Source organism: Dama dama, chromosome 21, assembly GCF_033118175.1.
Source record: "Dama dama isolate Ldn47 chromosome 21, ASM3311817v1, whole genome shotgun sequence".
NCBI classification, from domain to species: domain Eukaryota; kingdom Metazoa; phylum Chordata; class Mammalia; order Artiodactyla; family Cervidae; genus Dama; species Dama dama.
The window spans coordinates 32541016-32567146 of record NC_083701.1 but is presented as its reverse complement, the minus strand read 5'-3'; the positions used below and the strand labels follow the sequence as shown (position 1 = coordinate 32567146).

The 26131-nt window shown below is 37.1% G+C and overlaps 1 protein-coding gene across 1 annotated transcript in view; it reads right to left on the bottom strand.

Moving 5' to 3' along the window:
• Positions 1 to 26131, bottom strand: part of C21H8orf34 (chromosome 21 C8orf34 homolog) — a 357039-nt gene that overhangs the window by 65877 nt on the left and 265031 nt on the right. Inside the window, exon 10 of the mRNA XM_061123439.1 lies at positions 22114 to 22190. Coding sequence (XP_060979422.1) covers positions 22114 to 22190 — 77 coding nt within the window. The remainder of the gene's footprint in view (positions 1 to 22113; positions 22191 to 26131) is intronic.

Sequence of the window (26131 nt, the reverse complement as noted above, 5' to 3'; positions counted from 1 at the left end):
ACTTAAAAGCTTTTGCACTACAAAGGAAACTATAAGTAAGGTGAAAAGACAGCCCTCAGATTGGGAGAAAATAATAGCAAATGAAGAAACAGACAAAGGATTAATCTCAAAAATATGCAAGCAACTCCTGAAGCTCAATTCCAGAAAAATAAATGACCCAATTAAAAATTGGGCCAAAGAACTAAACAGACATTTCTCCAAAGAAGACATACAGATGGCTAACAAACACATGAAAAGATGCTCAACATCACTCATTATCAGAGAAATGCAAATCAAAACCACAATGAGGTACCATTACACGCCAGTCAGGATGGCTGCCATCCAAAAGTCTACAAGCAATAAATGCTGGAGAGGGTGTGGAGAAAAGGGAACCCTCTTACACTGTTGGTGGGAATGCAAACTAGTACAGCCACTATGGAAAACAGTGTGGAGATTTCCTAAAAAACTGGAAATAGAACTGCCATATGATCCAGCAATCCCACTTCTGGGCATACACACTGAGGAAACCAGATCTGAAAGAGACACGTGCACCCCAATGTTCATCGCAGCACTGTTTATAATAGCCAGGACATGGAAGCAACCTAGGTGCCCATCAGCAGATGAATGGATAAGGAAGCTGTGGTACATATACACCATGGAATATTACTCAGCCATTAAAAACAATTCATTTGAATCAGTTCTAATGAGATGGATGAAACTGGAGCCCCTTATACAGAGTGAAGTAAGCCAGAAAGATAAAGAACATTACAGCATACTAACACATATATATGGAATTTAGAAAGATGGTAATGATAACCCTATATGCAGAACAGAAAAAGAGACACAGAAGTAAAGAACAGACTTTTGAACTCTGTGGGAGAAGGTGAGGGTGGGATGTTTCGAAAGAACAGCATGTATATTAAATAGGGTGAAACAGATCACCAGCCCAGGTGGGATGCATGAGACAAGTGCTCGGGCCTGGTGCACTGGGAAGACCCAGAGGAATCGAGTGGAGAGGGAGGTGGGAGGGGGGATCGGGATGGGGAATACGTGTAACTCTATGGCTGATTCATATCAATGTATGACAAAACCCACTGAAATGTTGTGAAGTAATTAGCCTCCAACTAATAAAAAATTAAAAAAAATAAACAAATAAAAATAAGATTTTTCCTTTAAAAAAAAAGAATATAGAGAAAATACAAATTTCTGAAAAATGTGAACAGTAATTTTCAAAATTCATTTATAGCAGGGCAATTCTTATTTTTGAAACAAATCATAAACCTAAATCTTAAGTATGAGAGATACAACACTGGAGTTGCTCTAGTTGAAGGGGACCAGAACCCAGAACGGTTCTCCCTACAGCACAGTATATGCTCTTCAGTCTCCAAAAACAGGTGGAAAAGTGACTAAATGAATTCTAATAGTGCCACAGAGTGTTCTGTCTTAGGTTGTTCAAATTGCTTTAACAAAATATCACAGATTGAATGGCTTCTACATAACAGAAATTTATTTCTTTCAGTTTTGGAGGCTAGTAAGTCCAAGATCAAGGTGCCTGCAGAGTCTCTTTTAGAAAGGCACTAATCCCATTCAAGAGGACTCCATCCTTATGACCTAATTACCTCCCAAAGGCCCCATCTCAAAATAGCATCACTTTGGGGATGAGAGGAATAGGTTTCAACATATGAATTTTGAGGGGCCACAAACATTTGGTCTACAGCAGGTTCCAATCACATTTCCACCATTAGTTGTGTTTTTTTTTTACCTTTAGTAAGGGGCTTCCGTAATGGTTTAGATGGTAAAGAATCTGCCCATGATGCAGGACACCTGGGTTCAATCCCTGAGTTGGGAAGATACTCTGGAAAGGGGAATGGCAATCTACTCCAGTATTCTTGTCTGGAGAAGCCCATAGACAGAGAAGCCTGATGGGTTACAGTCCATGGGATCGCAGAGTCGAACATGACTGAGTGACTAATACTCAGATCAACTCAACTCAACCTTTAGTAAGACTTAAAAAATGAAGATAAACTTACCTCACAGAGTAGTTGAAAGAAAGTGAAAGTGTTAGTTTGCTCAGTCGTGTCCAACTCTTTGGACCCCATGGATTATAGCCTACCAGGGTCCTCTTGTCCATAGAATTCTCCAGGCAAGAATACTGGAGTGGGTGGCCATTCCCTTCTCTGAGGGATATTCTCCACCCAGGGATAGAACTTGGGTCTCCTGCATTGCAGGCAGATTCTTTACCATCTGAACCAAGTTAATGTTGGTAAAGCTAAAACACTTCACATGATTGTTAACAAGTTCATGTGCCTGACACAGAGTTAGGCCAAACAAACAGAAACATCTGAGTCTGGAGCAGAAAATGGTTTACTGTCGGGCCATGCAATGAGGCAGGTGGCTCATGCTCTAAAAGGCCCTCATTCCCTGAAGGGTTTCAGCAAAGCATTTTTAAAGGACAGGTGAGAGAGGGGGAGAGTCAAAGGGTATGCAATCAGCTTGTGCACAATTCTCTGACAGTCAGGTAGATTCATTCCAATCCCAAAGAAAGGCAATGCCAAAGAATGCTCAAACTACTGTTCAGTTGCCCTCATCTCACATGCTAGCCAAGTAATGCTCAAAATTCTTGAAGCCAGGCTTCAACAATACATCAACTGTGAACTTCCAGATGTTCAAGCTCAATTTAGAAAAGCCAGAAGAACCAGAGATCAAATTGCCAATATCTGTTGGATCACTGAAAAAGCAAGAGAGTTCCAGAAAAACATCTACTTCTGCTTTACTGACTATGCCAAAACTTTGACCGCATGGATCACAACAAACTATGGAAAATTCTTAAAGAGATGGGAATACTAGGCCACCTTACCTGCCTCCTGAGAAATCTGTATGCAGGTCAAGATATAACAGTCTGGTACTGTTGGAACAACAGACTGGTTCCAAATAGGGAAAGGAGTACATCAAGGCTGTATATTGTTACCCTGCTTATTTAACTTATATTCAGAGTACATCATGAGAAATGCTGGGCTGGATGAAGCACAAGCTGGAATCAAGATTGCCAGGAGAAATATCAATAACCTCAGATATGCAGATGACACCACCCTTATGGCAGAAAGTAAAGAAGAACTAAAGAGCCTCTTGATGAAAGTGAAAGATGAGCATGAAAAAGTTGGCTTAAAACTCAACTTCAGAAAAACTAAGATTGTGGTATCTGGTCCCATCACTTCATGGCAAAATAGATGGGGAAACAGTGACAGACTTTATTTGGGGGGGCTCCCAAATCACTGCAGATGGTGAATGCAGCCATGAAACTAAAAGACACTCGCTCCTTGGAAGAAAAGCTATGACCAATCTAGACAGCATATTAAAAAGCAGAGACATTTCTTTGCCAACAAAGGTCAGTCTAGTCAAGGCTATGGTTTTTCCAGTAGTCATGTGTGGATGTGAGAGTTGGATCATAAAGAAAGCTGAGTGCCGAAGAATTGATGCTTTTGAACTGTGGTGTTGGAGAAGATTCTTGAGAGTCCCTTGGACTGCAAGGAGATTCAACCAGTCAGTCCTGAAGGAAATCAGTCCTGAATATTCATTGGAAGGACTGATGCTGACGCTGAAGCTCCAATACTTTGCCAAGAACTGATGCCAAGAACTGACTCATTAGAAAAGACCCTGATGCTGGGAAAGATTGAAGGCAGGAAGAGAAGGGGACGACAGAGGATGAGATGGTTAGATGGCATCACTGACTCAATGGACATGAGTTTGAGTAAACTCTGGGAGTTGGTGATGGACAGGAAAGCCTGGTGTGCTGCAGTCTATGGGGTCACAAAGAGTCAGACACGACTCACTAACTGAACTGAACTGAGGTACCAGGGTGGTGTCAGAGGGGTTAACACTACCAGTCCTTAGGCTCCAGAGGCCTGGGGCTATGTATTCATGGTCATCAAGTAATTAACAACTTCTATTTGGTGGGGTAAGGCAGGCAGTTTAACATCTGGAAAACAAATCAGGAAACGTGCATCAAATACTATTATCTAAGTAATTTAGGGATATCAGGGAGGGCCTGTCCCTGGAAGGCCCCATGTTTTCCTGCTTGGTTACCTGGTTACATCCAAGGTACCCACTCTTAAGGAGATACAGTTTGAGAGAAAAAGAGTGGCTATCCAGTCTTGTTTCCCTTTCCATACATTTATCAATATCTACCACAGTGAATCTCAAGCAGGAAAGCCTGGCCCCTAGATTTATAGTCCACTGTCATCCACATGGGGCTTCCCTGGTGGCTCAGCAGTAAAGAATCCGCCTGCCAATGCAGGAGACATGGGTTCTATCCCAGGGTCGGGAAGATCCCCTAAAGAAGGAAATGGCAACCCACTCCAGTATTCTTGCCTGGGAAATCCCATGAACAGAGGAACCTACCATTCAGGGGGTCACAAAAGAGCTGGACATGACTTAGCGACTAGACAACAAAAACAAAAATTATTTTTCACTGTTGTATTAGTTTTTGCTGCATAACGTGAATCAGCTCCATGTATACATATATCCCCTCCCTTCTGAGCTTCCCTCCCATCTCCACCCCGCAATCAGGCCATCACAGAGCACTGAGCTGAGCTCCCTGCGCTATAAGCAGCTTCCCACTAGCTATCTATTTTATACATGGGAGTGTATAAATGCTACTCTCTCAATTCATCCCACTTCTCCTTCCCCCACCCCATGTCCACAAGTCTTTCTCTACATCTGTGTCTCTGTTCCTGCCCTGGAAAAATCCTTTCTTGAAGAACAGATTCTACATGAATATTTCTTAACTTTTATGGTCTCCAGGAATAATGTCTGCTAATTTTTTTTATCATTTTTCAAATTATTTTTTTCTTGACTTCAGTTGAGGTCTGTCTCCTTAGGCAATAAAACCTTTATGTTAATATTAATATTCTTCTTTGATTGAGTGATCCTTCCAGAAATTCCCTTTTAGGACATGTCTGCTTTCTTACTATTGGAATGCAGATACTTTCTTAATAAACATTAAAAAAAAATCAGTGAAACATAAAGGAAATGATGAGTTCCCAAAATTCCTACTTAAATAAAATAAGTACAGGCGTCTGATTCACAATTCTTAAGAAACACAAATAACTTTTCATAGTTGGGACATCATAAAGAGTTACTTATAGATTACTCATCTTCCATTTTCCCAAGAAGCTCATGTTATTTTGAATCAAATGTCCCAATGTACTGAACAAAATAACTGGAAGTGAAGATATCAATTATGTCTCTAATTTAGAACATTCATGTGAAAATTATTTAAGCCTTGTTTCAGAAATGCTGCAAAAATCACTAGAGGAAATGCTTTTTATATAAGCAAACTAAATAATCTCCAGAGACTGGTGAGTAGGTTCCTGTATTCTGGTAAATGATATACCAAGCTTCCTTTGAAAAACCAAATGCCAACCTATATTAAAAAAAAAAAAAATAGAAGAAGTCACATGCTGTGATAAAGACTACCTAGGTACTGTATGATGGTTACATTCCTTGATTTTGCAAAATAAGAGTGAAAGAAAGGTCTTTCTCTACTTTATATTATTAATAAAACAACAAGTAATAACTAAAACAAAAAGAGTGGGCATGGCAACAGAAGCTAACATTCCAAATCCAGATGATACAGTGATTAAGGGAGCAGATCCTAGACTTGGGCCTCCTAGGGTGGGTGCACTCTTGGGTCCTTGGCTTTTAAATGAAAGTATGGAAAGTTATCACATCTTCCTAACTCTCAGTTTCCCCATCTATAAGTTGGATAATCATTTCATTTCAGTCACTCAGTCATGTCCAACTCTTTGCTACCCCAAGACTGCAGCACACCAGGATTCCCTGTCCATCAACAACTCCCAGAGCTTGCTCAAACTCATGTCCACTGAGCTGGTGATGCCATTTAACCATCTCATCCTCTGTCTACCCCTTCTTCTCTTGCCTTCAATCTTTCCCAGCATTAGGGACTTTTTCAATGAGTCAGTTCTTTGCATCAGGTGGCCAAAGTATTGGTGCTTCAGCTTCAGCATTAGTCCTTCCAATGAATATTCAGGACTGGCTTCCTTTAGGACTGACTGGTTGACTCTCCTTGCTGTCCAAGGAACTCTCAAGAGTCTCCTCCAACATCACAGTTCAAAAGCATCAATTCTTCAGCGCTCAGCTTTCTTTATGATCCAACTCTCACATCCTACATGACTACTGGAAAAACCACAGCTTTGACTAGACTGACCTTTGTTGGCAAAGAAATGTCTCTGCTTTTTAATGTGCTGTCTAGATTGGTCATAGCTTTTCTTCCAAGGAGCGAGTGTCTTTTAATTTCATGGCTGCAGTCACCATCTATTTGGGAGCCCAAGAAAATAAAGTCTGTCACTGTTTCCATTGTTTCCACCTCTACATGCCATGAAGTGATGGGACCAGATGCCATGATCTTAGTTTTTTGAATGTTGAGTTTCTAGTCAGCTTTTTCACTCTCCTCTTTTACTTTCATCAAGAGTCTCTTTATTTCCTCTTCACTTTCTGCCATAAGGGTGGTATCATCTGCATATCTGAGGTTATTGATATTTCTCCTGGCAATCTTGATTCCAGCTTGTGCTTCATCCAGTTCAGCATTTCAAATGATGTACTATACATATAAGTTAAATAAGCAAGGGGACAATATACAACCTTGACTTACACCTTTCCCAATTTGGAACCAGTCCATTGTTCCATATCCAGTTCTAACTGTTGCTTCTTATCCTGCATACAGATTTCTCAGGAGGCAAGTAAAGTGGTCTGGTATTCCCACCTCTTTAAGAATTTTCCACAGTTTGTTGTGATCCACACAGTCAAAGGCTTTAGCATGTCAATGAAGCAGAAGTAGTTTATCTGGAATTTTCTTGCTTTTTTGATGATCCAACAGGTGTTGGCAATTTTATCTCTGGTTCTTCTGCCTTTTCTAAATTCAACTTGAACATCTGGAATTTCTTAGTTCACATACTGTTGAAGCCTGGCTTAGGGAATTTTGAGCATTACTTTACTAGTGTGTGAGATGAGTGCAATTGTGTAGAAGTTCGAACATTCTTTGGCATTGCTTTTCTTTGGGATTGGAATGAAAACTTATTTTTTCTAATCCTGTGGCCACTGCTGAGTTTTCCAAGTTTGCTGGCATATTGAGTTCAGCACTTTCACAGCATCATCTTCTAGGATTTGAAATAGCTCAGCTGGAATTCCATCACCTCCACTAGCTTTGTTCATGATGATGCTTCCTAAGGCACACTTGACTTTGCATTCCAGGATGTCTGGCTCTAGGTGAGTGATCACACAATCGTGATTATCTGGGTTGTGAAGATCTTTTTTGTATAGTTCTACTGTGTATTCTTGCCATCTCTCCTTAATATCTTCTGTTCCTGTTAGGTCCATACCATTTCTGTCCTTTATTGAGCCCATCTTTGCATGAAATGTTCCCTTGGTATCTCTAATTTTCTTGAAGAGATCTCTAGCCTTTCTCATTCTATTGTTTTCCTCTATTTGCACTGATCACTGAGGAAGACTTTATCTCTTCTTGCTATTCACTGAAACTCTGCATTCAGATGGATATATCTCTTCTTTTCTCCTTTGTCTTTCCCTTCTCTTCAGATAGCCATTTTGCCTTTTTTGTGTTTCTTCTTCTTGGGGATGGTTTTGATCACAGCCTCCTGCACAATGTTACAATCCTCTGTCCATAGTTCTTGAAGCACTCTGTCAGACCTAATCCCTTGAATCTATTTGTCACTTCCACTGTATAATCATAAGGGATTTGATTTAGGTCATACCTAATAATTAAGTATTAATAATTAAGATCTAAAAGCAAACAATAAGGAATAATGTGTATAAGTTATCTGGCAAAAAATTAGTATTAAATAAGTATTAATTATGACATTATTATACCTTATTCAGATGAAAAGAAAAATTCAGAATAAGAAAAGGATGGGTTCTCAAAAATAAATGACACTATACATTTTATTTGAGAATACATTCTTAAATTCCTGCCTCACAATAACCACCAAAATAAATTCAAAACTGATTACAGAATTTAAGGGGAATATGTAGACAACTTTTAGGTAAGTATCTCATATTGGGGAGGGGAGACTATGTGTAAAAGATGGAAGAAATCAGAAAGAGGACGGCATAGCTTCAGAAATAGAATGAAAAAAAACTATCATGAACAACATTATAAAGCAAAACAAAAATTACTAATTACATCTATAAAACAGAACAAGTATAATGAATACTAATAAGTCAACAGGAAAACAAACACCCCAAAATAAATACAACTGATGGCAAGAAAAAATTCATAAAAATAGAAATACATATCTAATAAGTTTATGTAAAATTTATCCATTTGTAATCAAAGAAATTTACTAATAAACAAAGAAACCCAACTTTAAAGACTAAAAATACTCCATATTACATTTACCAGTAAGATAGATTTTTTTGTACAGGTTTTGTTTATTCACTTAAACATTTTAAGAGAACATTTAATTCCAGTAAAGGTTTAGGAGAGTGCTGGTTAAAGGGAAAAATGAACTTTTTCTGTTATGTATCAAGGACTTAAGAATACTTTATACTCTTTGATATTTTTAGGAATCCAGTCTAAGGAAAACTAATGATGATTTTGTGCAGTTACCTCCAAAACATTACTTCTAAGCCCCAAATCTCAATGTTTCCCATACTTTTTCACATAAAACCAAACACAGAAAATAACATTTGTACAACACACGGCAGGACATGGAATTGCCTATTTGCACCAGAATATGACTCAGAGGATTTAATGGGAAAGCTGGAATGCCTGGATACCAACACACCTGTCCCCAATTCATGACCATCCAATTCCCAACCATTAGCCTGTGACAAACTAACTTAAGACTATCCAACCAAAACACCTAACATTGATTCAAATATAACAACTCTGAAATATGGTTTGACACTAAAATTAAAGTCTTAAACTTTAAAAATGTAAGAGGATATTTGGTCTAATAGATACTAAAACAGATAAGGCTTCAAAAATATATGGGTATTAAAACAAGGCATTAAAACAATTTTATGTCAGATTATTATCATATGTAAAGAAAAAACAGAATCAAAGTTGCTAATGCACTATTTTTCAAAGTTTAAGTTATGATGTGACATATTTACATATATATATGCATAAAAATATTGGAAAGACAAAACAAAATGTGAAAAATCATCTATTTTGTGGTTTTTCTGATTTTAAATTATATTCTTTATTGAATTTTCCCAAAAATTTTATAATAAATACTACTATATTTATAATTTGAAAGCAAACAAATTTGAAATAAAACTTTAACATAGGTAATAGGGAGCTACACTGAATTGCAGTTTTGAAATATTTTGCAAATCTAATATTGATATTGATGTTAATTTTTTTAAATTAACTTTTGGAAATCTCTCTAAAAATCTGTGATGTGTGGAAAAGAGAAAAAAAGAGTTCAATATCTTAAAGGATGGTTATTCAATATGACCCAACAGTCAACATCCTTTCAAACATAACTCTTAAAATAATCTTTCTCTAATGCTCTTCTAACATACATTACAGTTCAATGTAATAGCAGGAATAAATTATATTTTTCTCCATTTGAGTCAGCAAACTCCTGAGACCCTGACTTTATACGTGGCTACTTCTTATAATAGGCAAAAAAAAAAAAAAAAAAAAAATCTTGATTAAATTAATGTGGTTGAGAGGGCAAAGAAACCCACAAATATTTAAGCATCTCTAGGAAAGCACTTTGTATCCAGTCATTTTTATGTAATCGATGTAGTTTTTATAGCCAAAAAAGAAGACGAACATGTAAGGAAAAGCCTTTTTATGAGGATGTTAATGTTTTTCCATCCTCACTAAGGGACTGAATGTTAACTTCATGTGCTTCACACACAAAGAGACCATTTCGACACGCACCCTGCACAGTTCATAAGTGGAATATGAATGAAGTTTTTACCTCACTATACAAACATCCATATTGCTTTTCCTCTGCTTCACTATATTTATATACCGACCAAATGAAATTTGCAGGAGCTGGAAATCATTTTAATAGAGAATTATTAAATTCTTGAAATACTGAAAATCTTGAAAATACTGAAAACGTCAAAATACATTTTCTTTTTTGCCCATCTTGTTTATAAGAATTAATGTACCACAACTTCCTTATCCATTCTTCTGCAGATGGACATTTAGGTTGCGTCCATGTCCTAGTTATTTTAAATAGCTGGTGCTCTGGGACAACCCAGAAGGATGGGGTGGGGAAGGAGGTGGGAGGGGGCTTCAGGATGGCGGGTCACATGTGCGCCTGAGGCTGATCTGTGTCAATGTGTGGCTGGGGTCACCAAAGTGATTGTCTTCCAAATAAATAAATTAATTAAAAAAAGAATTAATGGAGTCATCCTGAGTTGGGATCTCAAGTCTTTAATAGCATATTGTCATACATCTTCCTGAGCATTGTTTTCTTAGAAATTAATTGTACTTGTTATACATGAGTACATATTAGGTCATTCTTCCTTCCCCAACTATCTTAAAAATAAAATGCAGAATTTAACGGACCCCAAGAAATAATTTCATAATTTTACTATATAAAAATAGTGAAATTATGTAGAGAAACTGATTAATTACCAAACTATAATCAATGTTTTACCACTCATTATATCATACTCTATCATCTCAGGTCATTTTTTCCAGGGAAAATGTGACATTTAGAAGTTACATTTTAAAAAATCATAGAAGTTTTAAAAAATAATATTTGTATAGGTTTGGGCAAATATTTCCACCCTCAGTGTGTTAGAAATCAACAGACCTAAAAATGTCAAAAGGAAAAATCTCAGTAGATGCCAAAATTTGGTTAGATAACTTGTCTACTATAGTACTTGGTTTTAAGCAGTTTATTGGCATCCTAAATCTGTGAGTGATGAAAGCTATGGAAAATTCTATAGGGTAGAAGGAAAATGAAAGAGTAAAAAGCTTTAGGGTGGAGCAAAATGCATACTAATTTCTATTTATTAGCAGACAATTCACTACTCCAATTACCTGCCAGCAGTTTGTAAATATTGTTTTTCAAGAAACAAAATCCACCATAATTTACTATTTCTCTTGGTGAGATGATCATGAATATTAATCTTTCCTTCTTTACTTTGCAAGAGTGAAAGTTAAAATATATTTAATTTTAATTCCATAAATGCTGTGTTCCCATTTTTCACAGGCTAGCCATACAGCGCAAGAAAAAATTGGAGCTTGTTCATTAACCTATACATGCAACTGTTCACTGGTCAGCTATTTAAATCAATTTACATAAATCACAAACTCTAAAATATGTGTAACAATTTACTCATCATAAAATTATACTTGGGTATAAGAAAGAGTTTTGAAGATGTCTTATTAAAAACATTTAAAATGTCAAGTTGTGAAGATGATGAAACAGACATAATTTTCATGAGGGAAGGGTTGTTTATAGGGAAGAACACCACTAAGAAGAAAAAAGGTGGAAAGTAGGAGTATCAAAATTTATAGTTAAAGAAATTGTCTAGAAGTCCACTAAAAATGTATACCCATATCTTATACTGAAAAGTATGGGAACAATTGTTTTTATGCTTGTCAAGTCTAAGTGATAATTTTGTAGTTTTATATCTTATTTTTACTAGAGTTTAGTTGATTTACAATATTATATTAGTTTTAGGAGTACAACACAGTGATTTAATATTTCATAAGTTGTATTCCATTTAAAGTTATGATAAAATATTGACTATATTCCCTATTCCCTGTGCTGCACTATATATCCTATACCTTATTTATTTTATACATAGATAATTTTATATCTTTTAAATGTATAGATCTCTTTATGGTATGCTTTGTGAGAGAAGAGGTAACGATTTGGGAGGGAAGAAATGGTGTAAAACGAATGATTCTCCAAGGGGACCTATACTCTTTGGCTTCAAAGTAGTATGCAGGTTTCTAGAGTAGAGAAATACAAAGCATTTGTGCAACCTACATATTGTAAAAGTCATATGTGGATGCCTCATCTTGCAATGCAGGGGACTTGGGTTCAATCTCTGGTCAGGGAAGTCAGACCCCATACGCTGCAGGGAAATGAAGCCTGTGTGCCAGGCCATGTGCCACGACTGAAGAGTCTGTGTGCACAATGAAAGAACCCACATGATGCAACGAAGATTCTACATGCCATAACACAAGATCCAACACAGCCAAACACATAAATCGATTTTTTTAAGTTGTATGATTTCAGTGAATTGCAAATTTTTCCCTGTCTCAGCAACAAGGGATCACTGAGTGTAGTGGAATTCTTTTTCTTTTTTAACACAATTCCAAGAGCACCCAAGATTTGTTATAAGAAGATTCCACTGTACTTATTAACAATCTGACAGGGACTAGAAATACAAGTGGAACTTTGCTGACCTATCTACTTCACTGGCTGAATAAAACTGTTTTAAATACTAGCAAAATAAAAAAAAATTAAATATTAGCAAAATCAATTCACCATCTGTACAATAAAAATAAATTCCCTTAGAAACAATGTCTTTCCTATCAAAGCTCTGTTCTGAATTTGCACATCAGCTGTGTATATGCATTACTGGAGACATGCACATAAATGTTTCTTTATCTTCATGTTTTCCAATTACAGTTGTTATCAAAAGAACATTATATCTAACCCAAATTTACTCCTTTTTTAAGTCCATATTCTTGGAATCTTGAGAAAATAAGATATGTGTGGGAAATTCCAACTTCAGACAATCAGGTCCACACCTTGCTACTTGAGAGTAGAAATAGAGTTGGGGGGAAAAAGTCATTATTTGTCCCTAGAACATCAATTAAAAAAATGGTTTATTTACTAATCCAGAAGGCACAATTAATATTTTCAAGTCAAGCCTAAAAGTAATCAAAGTTCACCTCTAATCCAGCTAAGTATACATCTACTTTCTTAACATGATTCTGTAATCACTTGAGTCTAACTTCTGCATCAAGTTTGCCAAAGAAATATTTTCTGCTACATGTATTATTTTCCTCTTTGTTTTCCTTCTGAGTACCCGCTGAATTTTAAGATTCCCTTCTTGTCAGGCTGCTCTGGTTTCTCATACTCCTTCACCTGTCAAGGATCCGAACAAGATTAGTCTTTTATGCTCCAAATCTAATGATCCTTTGCTCTCAGAGAAATTTACTTGTCTTAAGATTTAGTTCCTCCAATCACTTTTTCACGGTTCAATCCAATGAATAATCCTATCTTTAATATTGGCTACTGATAGTGGGGGCTTCCCTGGTGGCTCAGATGGTAAAGAATCTGCCGGCAATACGGGAGATCTGGGTTCAATCCTTGGGTTGGGAAGATCCCCTGGAGAAGCAAATGGCTACTCACATTAGTATCCTTGTCTGGGAAATCCCATGGACAGAAGAGCCTGGCAAACTACAGTTCATGGGGTTGCAAAGAGTTGGACACCACTGAGCAATTAACACTTTCAGTGTTCTAATTTTATTCTTTCTACATTACATGTGCTGTTTAATAGTGGCTCCTGTGCCTTAAAAATTGTATGGACCCTAAAAGTTCTGTGAGAGTTTGGGCACTGGGAAATTTGAGTGTATCACAGAAGGGATGTCAAACCTAAGTGATAAGTCACAGGACTTGCAAAATTCAGAGAGGACTGATATTAAATATGTGAAAATGCTTAACAATAAGAAAGTGCTATACAAATAGGTGATATTATTATTATCACTACCATAATTCTAGTTAGTTTTACCTATCTCCTCAAACAGATGAAACTCTTCAGAAGGAAAATATATTAAAAATATAACTTCCAGTAACTCCTAGGAATTTTAGGAAACCTTTCTCTACAGGAGCCTGTCTATTAATTATTCTTCTACTTTAAGAAAGGATGAATGACTAGTTACATAAAGTCTAATAAAGAGCAAGCTTAGGAAGGGCTGGTCAGTATTGACCAACGAATGCGATAAGACACTTACAGAGGAAAAAGAAAAACAATCAGTAAAATACTGAATGCCAAATGTCTGTTTTAATGATCTTTTCATCTTCCTATTATGCTCACATGCTTGTTTAATACTTTCAAAACAAAATAGAATTTTGAAGACAAAGAAACGATAGGAACTAAAGAAGGGATATATGTAAATACATGGCCGCATCAATTCGCGGTACAGCAGAAACTATGAAACATGGTCAAGCAACTACACCCCAATAAAAATTAACTTAAAAAAAAAAAGATTTCAGGAATGAACTTGCAAAGATAAGGTTGAAAAGATACGATTTGAATAAAGTAAATGTTTCCAAGGAAACCTCAAATGTGGGGGGGGGGGGGGGGCGGGAACTATATGAACTGTGAAATTTTAAAAATCATTGATAATAAGTCTTCATGGATCACTGATTTAAAAAATTTATGTACTTTATTTTATGAACAAAAAAGGTCATAATCGGTATCTGCTGCTTTGTATTTTCTTCCTAAGGCTTCATTTTTTGTTGTTTCAATTTTAATGAACAGATTTATTTGACAAATCCAGCTTTAATCTTCACAAGATGTTGATATGTGGAGACATTCCAGAACACAGAAGGAGGGGGAGAGGGAAATTCCATAAGAATGATTTGCTTATTTGGGGAGGATAAAAATGTAAATCTCAACGTTGCTTTTACCTCACTCAAATATTCACAACATATTTTAAACACAGGTTAAGCCACTGGGGAAAAAAGTTTCCAAGAGTCTGTTACCCACTTATTAATATCCAATACCCAACATGGAAAGTTAGCAAATAGAGACAGCATGTGTTGAAACAAGTCTAAATGGTTTTCAACATTTGTGGCATGTTTATATTTTTGCAGGAAATGACTCAAAATTTTCTTTGAAGTATTTTGTATTTCTTACAGTAATAAAGGGGAAAAAAGTTCTGTCTTGTTTCAATTCTCCATTAATATTTAGATAAAGCCACAATTTTCTTCTTGTCTACCAAAAACACAATTGTAAGAAATATTATTTAAGGGATTTCCACCTTTAATTTAATGTAATTTTTTAATCCATGTTTTTTATTTATAATAAAAGCAGCTACCATCTAGAAACTATATTTGAGGTCCTGTTAATTTATTGTGTATATTCCACACACTTTTCCCCCAAACTAGATAGTTAAGTTTACATTTGACTTTAAATGGAATTACAGAATTTTTAAAAGTTCAAAATCAAGTGAATGTGTTAAGTTGACTTAGAACAAATTTCTGCATTAGAAAAACACTATGTGAGCACTGTGAAAAGAAGACAAAACTTTCTGAAGGTCAGTGTGAAATCACTCATAAGTTTGACAAAAAAACTATTATTTTTTCTTCTTTGGGCTATTAGGTACTATTAAATAAGCCAAATACTATGGACAGGATAAATCTTGATATTAGAAAATTATTAGAAATAGAATCTAACTGTATCCTTTGATAGATGAGAAAGGCTGTGCTGGAATTCACAGATGATAAAACAAATCTCTGCAAAAAGGGATAAATGACAGATTATCCCAACCTCAATGATGACATATTTTTATCATCATGAGATTATGAAAACATGCTGAAGTTTATAAATGTCAGAAAATCCCTTTTAAAAAGTTAACACAGACCTGGATTAGAATCCAAATATAATATTTTTATCAATATATACTCCATTATAGTCTCTGATGTGGGAACATTATTTGAAGCTTTTGGTTTAGTTCTGGCATGACCCACACTTTACAGGGGACTTGGCAAACAAGAATGTGTTCAGAGAAAGCATCCAGAAGAACTGAAAACTACACAATGTAAGAACTGGTTAAAGGAACAGATTGTTTTGGGCTGGAAAAAAAGTCTCAGTTGGGACATACCAACAGCTTTTACTATCTAGAGATGAGTTTAGCAGAAGAAGAACTCTACTCAGGCTGTTACTCCATGAGTAGAAAGAAGGTTACAATGGTGAGAAATGTAAGAAAATGTCTAACAAATAGAAATAATCTGTTTCTGAAAGAAATAGGAAGGCACTAGAAATATCAAGAATGTGCAGTAGAAGGGAAACTGACTAGTGCTCAACTCCTGACCTCACTGCTTCTTTTAGCTTTGAGATCTTGGTCCAGTTACTAAACTTCTCTTTCTGTTTCCTTACTTATAAAATGGATGTTCTTGCATTGGATAAAAGTGGTGTAGCAGGTCAGAATCCTGAGATAAGGGGGAGGAAATCTTGAACTGGGGGTTTCCTTGGTGACTCAGATGGTAAAGCATCTGCCTGCAATGCAGAAGATCGAGGTTCGTTTTCTGGGTTGGGAAGATCCCCTGGAGAGGGGAATGGCAACCCACTCCAGTATTCTCGCCTGGGGAACTCCATGGGCAGAGGAGCCTGGCAAGCTACAGTCCATGGGGTTGCAAAGAGTCAGACATTACTGAGTGACTAACACTCTCGAACTAGATGGCACCATAAATCTTGAACTAGATAGCCGCCATGGTGCTTTCTAAGGTTCTACTATTTCATAGTAAGTGAAAATATGATATTTTTCATCTCATGGTAAGAAATTACTGCCTAATAATTTTATTTAATCAACACATAGCTACTATGTTGCATAATAGTGCCTACTATATATAGGCACTCCTCCAAGAGTACAGAAGAGAAAAATGCCCAAAAACTTTGTTTAGATAGACCTTAAAATCATGTGGGAGGCGACAGAAAATAAACAAAACAAGTAAATCATACAGTGTAAGAGAAGGTGATAAGTACTATATACAATAACAGAGAAATTAGAGATTTTAAATAAGGCCTGGGAAGCTTCCATGAAAAGCCAACATATGAAAAAAGATACATTAATTTCATCAAAATTTTTACAATAATTTTATTATGAAATCCATTGAAAAATGTGGTTCCCTCAACCAAATCTTGTGACCCAAATAATGTTCCAAATAATGCAATCTCATCAGAAAATGTTATGGACTGAACTGTGTCCCTCCCACAGTTCAAATGCTGAAGTTCTAAGCTTTAGTACTTCAGAATGTGACTGTATTTGTGAGGTAATTAAGCCAGATGAGATCACTGAAATGGGTCCTGACCCAAAATGACTGGTGTATTTATGAGAAAAGGAGATTAAGACACAGCCATGTACAGAGGGAAGACCATGTGAAAACACAGGGAGAAGGCACTGTCTGCAAGCTAAGGAGAGAGGCCTCAGAAGAAACCAACCTTGCTCACACCTGGATCTCAGACTTCCACCTCCAGAATTGTGAGACAATACATTTCTGTTGTTTAAGCCACCCAGTCTATGGTGCTTTGTTATAGCATCTCTAACAAACTAACACAGAAAATACTGTGGAATTTTCTAGGGAAAAATACTGGAGCAGGCTGCCATTTCCTTCTCCAGGGAATCTTCCCAACCCAGGGATCAAAAATGCATCTTCTTTTATCTCCTGCATTGGCAGGCAGGTTCTATACCAGCTGAGTCACCAGGGAAGCCACTGTAGTATATTAACCCAGTCTAAATACTAAGTTTAGGATAATGCAAGATTGCAAAGCCATTTTTATAGTAACTCAGACTTCTTGAAAAACTTTATATTTAGACTATCTATGTAAGTTTCAGTTTTTCTGTGTCTATCTTTGTGAAGATCCTGTTCCTTGGAAGAAAGGCTATGACAAACCTGGACAGCATTTAAAAAGCAGAGTCATCATTTTTCCGACAAAAGTCCAGATATTTGAAGCTATGGTTTTTCCAGTAGTTATGTACAGATGAGAAAGTTGGACTATAAAGAAGGCTAAGCACCAAAGAATTGATGCTTTCAAATTGTGGCGGTGGTGAAGACTCTTGAGAGTCCCTTGGACTGCAAGGAGATCAAACCAGTCCATCCTAAAGGAAAGCAACCCTGAATATTCATTGGAAGGACTGATGCTTATGGTGAAGCTCCAATATTTGGCCACCTGATGTGAGGAGCCGACTCATTGGAAAAGAACCTGATGCTGGGAAAGATTCAGGGCAGGAAGAGAAGGAGGTGACAGAGGATGAGGTGGTTGGATGGAATCATCAACTCACTGGACATGAGTTTGAGCAAACTCTAGGAGATAGTAAAGGACAGGGAGGCTGGGTATGCTGCAGTCCATGGGATCACAAACAGACTTGACTTAGTCACTGAACAACAACAGCAACAAACCTTGTACCATTAAATTGCACTGAAAATCTTGAACCTAATGGTTACCTGGGAGTAACCATGGGAGAAGAGTGGAGAAATAACTCCAGGAAAAAATGAAGACACAGAGCCACAGTGAAAACAATGCCCAGATGTGGTTGTGACTGGTGATGGAAGTAAACTCTGATGCTGTAAAGAGCAGTACTGCATAGGAACCTGGAATGTTAGGTTCATGAATCAAGGTAAATTAGAAGTGGTCAAACAGGAGATGGCAAGAGTGAACATTGACATTTTAGGAATCAGTGAACTAAAATGGACTAGAATGGGCGAATTTAATTCAGATGACCATTATATCTACTAATGTGGGCAAGAATCCCTTAGAAGAAATGGTGTAGCCCTCATAGTCAACAAGAGAGTCCGAAATGCAGTACTTGGGTGCAGCTCAAAAATGACATAATGATCTCTGTTCATTTCCAAGGCAAACCATTCAATATAACAGTAATATAAGCCTATGCCCCAACCAGTAATGCTGAAGAAGCTGAAGTTGAATGGTCCTATGAAGACCTACAAGACCTTATAGAATTAACACTCAAAAAAGATGTCCTTTTCTTCATAGGGGACTGTAATGCCAAAGTAGGAAGTCGAGACCTGGAGTAACAGGCAATTTTGGCTTTGGAGTACAAAATGAAGCAGAGTAAATGCTAACAGAGTTTTGCCAAGAGAACGCACTGGTCATAGTAAACACCCTCTTCCAACAACACAAGATATGGACCAGATGGTCAATACTGAAATCAGGTGGATCATATTCTTTGCAGCCAAAGATGGAGACGCTCTACACAGTCAGCAAAAATAAGACCGGGAGCTGACTATGGCTCAGATCATGAACTCCTTATTGCCAAATTCACAGGTAAATTGAAGAAAGTAGGAAAAACCACTAGACCATTCAGGTATGACCTAAATCAAATCTCTTATGATTATACAGTAGAAGTGACAAACAGATTCAAGGGATTAGATCTGATAGACAGACTGCCTGAAGAACTATGGACAGAGGATCACGACATTGTACAGGAGGCAGTGATCAATACCACCCCCAAGAAAAAGAAATGCATAAAGGCAAAATGGTTGTCTGAGGCGGTCTTACAAATAGCTGAGAAAAGAAAAGAAGCTAAAGGGAAAGGAGAAAAGAAAAGATACACCCATTTATATGCAGAGTTCCAAAGAAGAGCAAGGAGAGATAAGAAAGCCTTCCTCAGTGACCAATGCAAAGAAATAGAGGAAAACAATAGAATGGGAAAGACTAGAGATCTCTTCAAGAAAATTAGAGATACAAAAGGAACATTTCATGGAAAGATGAGCACAGTAAAGGACAGAAATGGTAGGGACCTAACAGAAGCAGAAGGTATTAAGAAGAGGTGGCAAGAATACACAGAACTACAAAAAAAAGATCTTCATGATCCAGATAACAACGATGGTGTGATCATTCACCTAGAGCCAGACATCCTGGAATGTGAAGTCGAGTGGGCCTTAGGAATCATCACCATGAACAAAGCTAGTGGAGGTGATGAAATTCCAGTTGAGCTATTTCAAATCCTAAAAGATGATGCTGTGAAAGTGCTGCACTCAATATGCCAGCAAATTTGGAAAAACTCAGCAGTGGCCACAGGACTGGAAAAGGTCAGATTCATTCCAATTCCAAAGAAAGGCAATGCCAAAGAATGTTAAAACTACTGCACAGTTGCCCTCATCTCACACGCTAGCAAAGTAATGCTCAAAATTCTCCAAGCCAGGCTTGAACAGTACATGAACCATGAACTTCCAGATGTTCAAGCTGGATTTAGAAAAGGCACAAGAACTAGAGATCAAATTGCCAACATCTCTTGAATCATATGAAAGGCAAGAGAATTAAAAAAATAAAATCTGCTTTATTGATTACGCCAAAGCCCAGATCACCTTACTTGCCTCCTGAGAAATCTGTATGCAGGTCAAGAAGCAACAGTTAGAACCAGACATGGAACAACAGACTGGTTCCAAATTGGGAAAGGAGTATGTCAAGGCTGTATATTGTTACCCTGCTTATTTAGCTTATATGCAGAGTACATCATGCAAAATGCCAGGCTGGATGAAGCACAAGCTGGAATCAAGATTGCCAGGAGAAACATCAATAATCTCAGATATACAAATGGCACCACCATTATGGCAGAAAGTAAAGAGGAACTAAAGAGCCTCTTGATGAGGGTGAAAGAGGAGAGTGAAAAAGCTGGCTTAAACTCTACATTCAAAAAACAAAGTTCACGGCATCTGGTCACATCACTCCATAGGCAAATAGATGGAGAAACAATGGAAACAGTGACAGACTTTATTTTCTTGGGCTCCAACATCATTGCAGATGGTGACTGCAACCATGAAATTAAAAGATGCTTGCTCCTTGAAAGAAAAGCTATGACTAACCCACACAGCATATTAAAAAGCAGAGACAGTACTTTGCCAACAAATGTCCATCTAATCAAAGTTATGTTTTTTCCAGTAGTCATGTGGATGTGAGAGCTGGACTATAAAGAAAGCTGAGCACCGAAGAATTGATGCTTTTGAACTGTGTTTTGGAGAAGACTCTTGAGAGTCCCTTGGACTGCAAGGAAATCCAACCAGACAATCCTAAAGAAAATCAATCCTGAATATTCACTGGAAGGACTGATGCTGTATCTGAAACTCCAATAGTTTGGCCACCTGATGCCAAGAACTGACTCATTAGAAAAGACCCTGATGCTGGGAAAGATTGCAGGCAGGAGGATAAGAGGACGACAGAGGATGAGATGGTTAGATGGCATCACTGACTCAATGGACATGAGTTTGGGCAAGCTCTGGGAGATGGTGATGGACAGGGAAGCCTGACATGCTGCAGTCAATGGGTCACAAAGAGTTGGACAGGACTGAGCGACTGAACTGAACTGAATGGTTACCTCCCAATGTACTTTGTGGAAGAGATATAGTTTAATCAAAATATCAGAAGGACTTAAAACTAATAATATCATGCTTAAGTTATACCTGGGCTTCCCTGATAGCTCAGTTGATAAAGAATACCCCTGCAATCAGAAAGATCCCTTGGAGAAGTGATAGGCTACCCACTCTGGTCCTTGGGCTTCCTTTGTGGCTCAGCTGTTAAAGAATTTGCCTGCAATTTGGGAAACCTGGGTTCAATCCCTGGGTTGGGAAGACCCCCTAGAGAAGTGAAAGGCTACCCACTCCAGTATTCCGACCTGGAGAATTTCATGGACTGTGGAGTCCATGGGGTCACAAAGAGTTGGACATGACTGAGCGACTTTCACTTTAAGTTATATGTGAACTTCCAGGATATGCAAAACATTTATTTTTCTATCATGATATGCTGTTGCTGCTGCTAAGTTGCTTCAGTCATGTCCGACTCTGTGCGACCCCATAGACAGCAGCCCACCAGGCTCCCCTGGTCCCTGGGATTCTCCAGGCAAGATCATTGGAGTGGGTTGCCATCTCCTTCTCCAATGCATGAAAGTGAAAAGTGAAAGTGAAGCCGCTCAGTCCTGTCCAACTCTTAGCGACCCCATAGACTGCAGGCTACCAGGCTCCTCTGTCCATGGGATTTTCCAGGCAAGAGTACTGGAGTGGATTGATTTATTGAAGTTTGAGATGGCAGCTCATAATCTTTTAGAATGTTCATGTGCACAACCAAGCAGTTAATAATACAGGACTTAGGTTCCCCACCCCTTTATTCAACTCTTCTTCTCCAATTGCTGAAAGAGCTCAGTGCAACTTTGCAGCTTTGCTGTGTACCTGTAATCAAGCTGACCACTTACTTAAAGGAGCATCTCCATGACTATGTGGGCTATACTGGAGGCACATTTTAACATATTCTTTAAATGACATTGCTTCCTATTTCTTTCTATTCCTTTTAGATGTTCCTGTTAGAGATATACATTAGTTAAGATATACATTTTAGAGATAAAATTAAGTCAATGAATATACTTACAGGTCCTGTTAATTTAGATGCTTTCTCAAATTCTTCACTCTCTTCCATTGGTGCTTCTTCATTCCCAGGTAAAGAATCTATTTTCACAAAAAGAATGAATAAGATAGAAAAAAAAGAATAAGTTGGAGTCACATATTGCTTAATATATGAACTTATCTATGTTTATATATGATACAATTTTTATATATAAATCATAAACTCTCTGATATATAAACTTATCATGAGAAGGATATGAAAGTAACTGAACAGGATGTTGAAAAGTCATAGTATTTGAGATTTAAAATAGTGTGTAGTGTTTTTTATTTAGCATATAGAGAATGTATGCAAACCTTTAGCATTTCTAATTTGCATGCTTGCATGCTCAGTTGCTTCAGTCATTCCCAACTTTCTGCAATCCTATGGACTGTGGCCTGCCAGGTTCCTCTGTCCGTGGGATTCTCCAGGCAAGAATACTGGAGTGGGTCACCGTTTTCTTCTCCAGGGATCTTCCTGACCCAGGGATCAAACCTGCATCTCTTACATCTCCTGCATTGGCAGGCGGGTTCTTTACCACTAGTGCCATCTGGGAAGCCCATTTAAAGGGAAGACCCAGAGGAACTGGGTGGAGAGGGAGGTGGGAGGGGGGGATCGGGATGGGGAATACATGTAAATCCATGGCTGATTCATGTCAATGTTATGACAAAAACCACTACAATATTGTAAAGTAATTAGCCTCCAACTAATAAAAATAAATGGGGGAAAAAAAGGGTTCAATGAAGTCAGGACTGTGCAAGAGCTGCAGTCATCTTAGTCAGATCAACTCTTCTTTTGGCATATTATTTAGCTAATTGTTGGAACTTAATGTTCTTTTTCTGCCTTATAATTTTTTATTTGCTTTATCCATCAACTGGTTTTTTTTGAGAGGCCACAGTATTTAAATTCCAATTTGTATTCTCTCTTTTAAACAGGATGAACAACTCTGAAAAGTTGGGAGAAAGGTTGTTGCTGTTATTTCATTGCTAAGTCATGTCCAGTTCTTTGTGACTCCAGGGACTACAGCCCACCAGACTTTGTCCATGGGATTCTCCAGGCAAGAACACTGGAGTGGGTTGCCATGTGCACCTCCAGGGGATCTTCCCAACTCAGAGTCTGAACCTGTGTCTCTTTCATCACCTGAACTGGCAGGCGGGTCTTTACCACCATCACTACCTGGGAGAAGAGTACTTTTTATTAAATGATGGTTAGTATTCCATTTTAATGTATCAAGCTGATATTATTTGTTTGACTAGATTGATGAGTGGGTATGTAATGACTTTCAAATATGTGAATAACAAGATGGTAAACTTTTCCATATGTCTGCTAAATTAATTATAACAACAAAGATTTCTACAGGCTCTAGAGAATTCTTCAATAGAGATATATACATAGAGCATCTAGAAATAGCTTGTGTTTTAATACCTTCCATTAAAATAAAAAAATCAGTTATAAGGAGGGTATTTTAAATCACTGGAAGCTTTAAACATTGATTGATTATATTTATTAATATTTTAAAGAGCTATATGTAAAGAAGGACTTCCTACACATTCACACGCAGAAGTGGAGACAGATTTTTTTTTTCTTTCATAAAATGTATGCTCTGAGAAGAAAATCAAAGCCTTAAATCCCCTGAGTCCTTAATGGCCAGTCAAGACCAGAGAGACAATGGAAAGCTTAGCACAAATCCATAATCACAATTTCTGAATCATGGAGCTCTAGCTCCAATAATTCAGAATTTTATATTTAAGCAAAAAAATCAGGATAAATGATGAGAATTGTACCACATTAAAAATATTAATCCATTAATGAAGGAAACTTGAATCCCTATCTATTAAAACCCCATTTACTTTAAAATGTATAAATTAGCAGAACTTAAGTCCCCCAAGACTGAATTATATTCTGCTGAACAGTGATCAAATATTACCATAATTTTAGTATTCACTCAGTAGTTTTCCCATTTTATTATATGTTGAAATTGCTATTTGTGTGGAATATTGACAATAGTATTAAAATGTCCTACCCTACATCATAAAGCAAATTATTACATTTACAGAAGAAAACTCACTCTCTTGTGGATTTGCTAGGATTTTTATAGTTAGAAATACTATAAAATAATACTATATGCCAGGTTTTTAACTAGGAGCTGTTAAAACAAGTTGAGCAACAATTCCAGAAAAAATAAATGACCCAATCAAAAAATGGGCCAAAAGTCTAAACAGACATTTCTCCAAAGAAGACATACAGATGGCTAACAGACACATGAAAAGATGCTCAATATCACTCATTATCAGAGAAATGCAAATCAAAACCACAATGAGGTACTACTTTATGCCAGTCAGAATGGCTGCTATCAAAAAGTCTACAAACAATAAATGCTGGAGAGGGTGTGGAGAAAAGGGAATCCTCTTACACTATTGGTGGGAATGCAAACTAGTACAGCCACTATGGAGAACAGTGTGGAGAAGAGTGTGGAGATTCCTAAAAAAACTGGAAATGGAACTGCCATATGACCCAGCAATCACACTGCTGGGCACATACACTGAAGAAACCAGAACTGAAAGAGATACGTGTACCCCAATGTTCATCACAGCACTATTTACAATAGCCAGGACATGGAAGCAACCTAGATGTCCATGTCCTAGATGGACATCCTAGATGTCCAGACGGATGGATAAGAAAGTTGTGGTACATATACTCAATGGAATATTACTCAGCTATTAAAAAGAATGCATTTGAATCAGTTCTAATGAGGTGGATGAAACTGGAGCCTATTATACAGAGTGAAGTAAGTCAAAAAGAAAAACACCAATACAGTATACTAATGCATATATATGGAATTTAGAAAGATGGTAATGATGACCCTATATGCGAGATAGCAAAGGAGACAGATGTAAAGAACAGACTTTTGGACTCTGTGGGAGAAGGTGAGGGTGGGATGATTTGAGAGAACATCACTGAAACATGTATATTATCATATGTGAAAGAGATCACCAGTCCAGGTTTGATGCATGAGACAGGGTGCTCAGGGCTGGTGTACTGGGATGATCCTGAGAGATGGGATGGGGAGGGACATGGGAGGGGAGTTCAGAATGGGGAACACATGTACACCCATGGCTGATTCATGTCAATGTATGGCAAAAACCACTACAATATTGTAAAGTAATTAACCTCCAATTAAAATAAATAAATTAATTTTTTAAAAAAGAATATGAAGATCTGCTAAAACAACAAAAACAAAAAAACATGGTACAACTCAATAATGAACAAATAGTTCAATGGGCAGAATAGAATTTTTAGGTCCAAACCCATAAGAGCTTAGTTTTTGATAAAACGGTACCACAAATTTATGTTGAAAGAACAGACAATATAGAGATGGTGTTGACTCACTCTACAGAGAAAAATAAAATATGATCTCTATTTAACCTCAGATACAATGACAGACTCAAAATGAATCAGAGAAATAAATGTGGAAGATAAGATTATCAAGTTAGCAGAAGACAATGTAACAGAAAAATTTTTGTTACTTAGAGGTAAAACCTAAATAGATTAGGAACAACAGAGGGTGTATGCCACTGCCATTCTTATTCACCATTGCTTTTAAGGTTTCCCTGTATACAAAAAGAAATAAAATGATCAGTATAAAATTTTGAAAAGAAAAAAAAAAAAAATTTGAGCAAGATAATCTTCTATGGCTTGCTCTCTTGGAGTTTACTTGAACACCTTCATACAATATGGATTTTTTTAAATAAAAATTAACATTTTTAAAAGGCTTGGCAATGTTTTTACATTTTGCTCTGTTCTTGTTTTGGTTCAATTTTCCCTGGTTATTGGTGCCACATCTAGTGCGATCTACAGTGTGGTGAGGTGTGAAGTGCGCCAGAATATTAGAAAATTTACATATCCATCATATTTACATATCTAACCATATTTATAGTTGCTAAGTAGAAAGGATCCTTCTAAATAGCCCAAATCTGGTGATAGAATAGCAGTATAAGAAGCTACT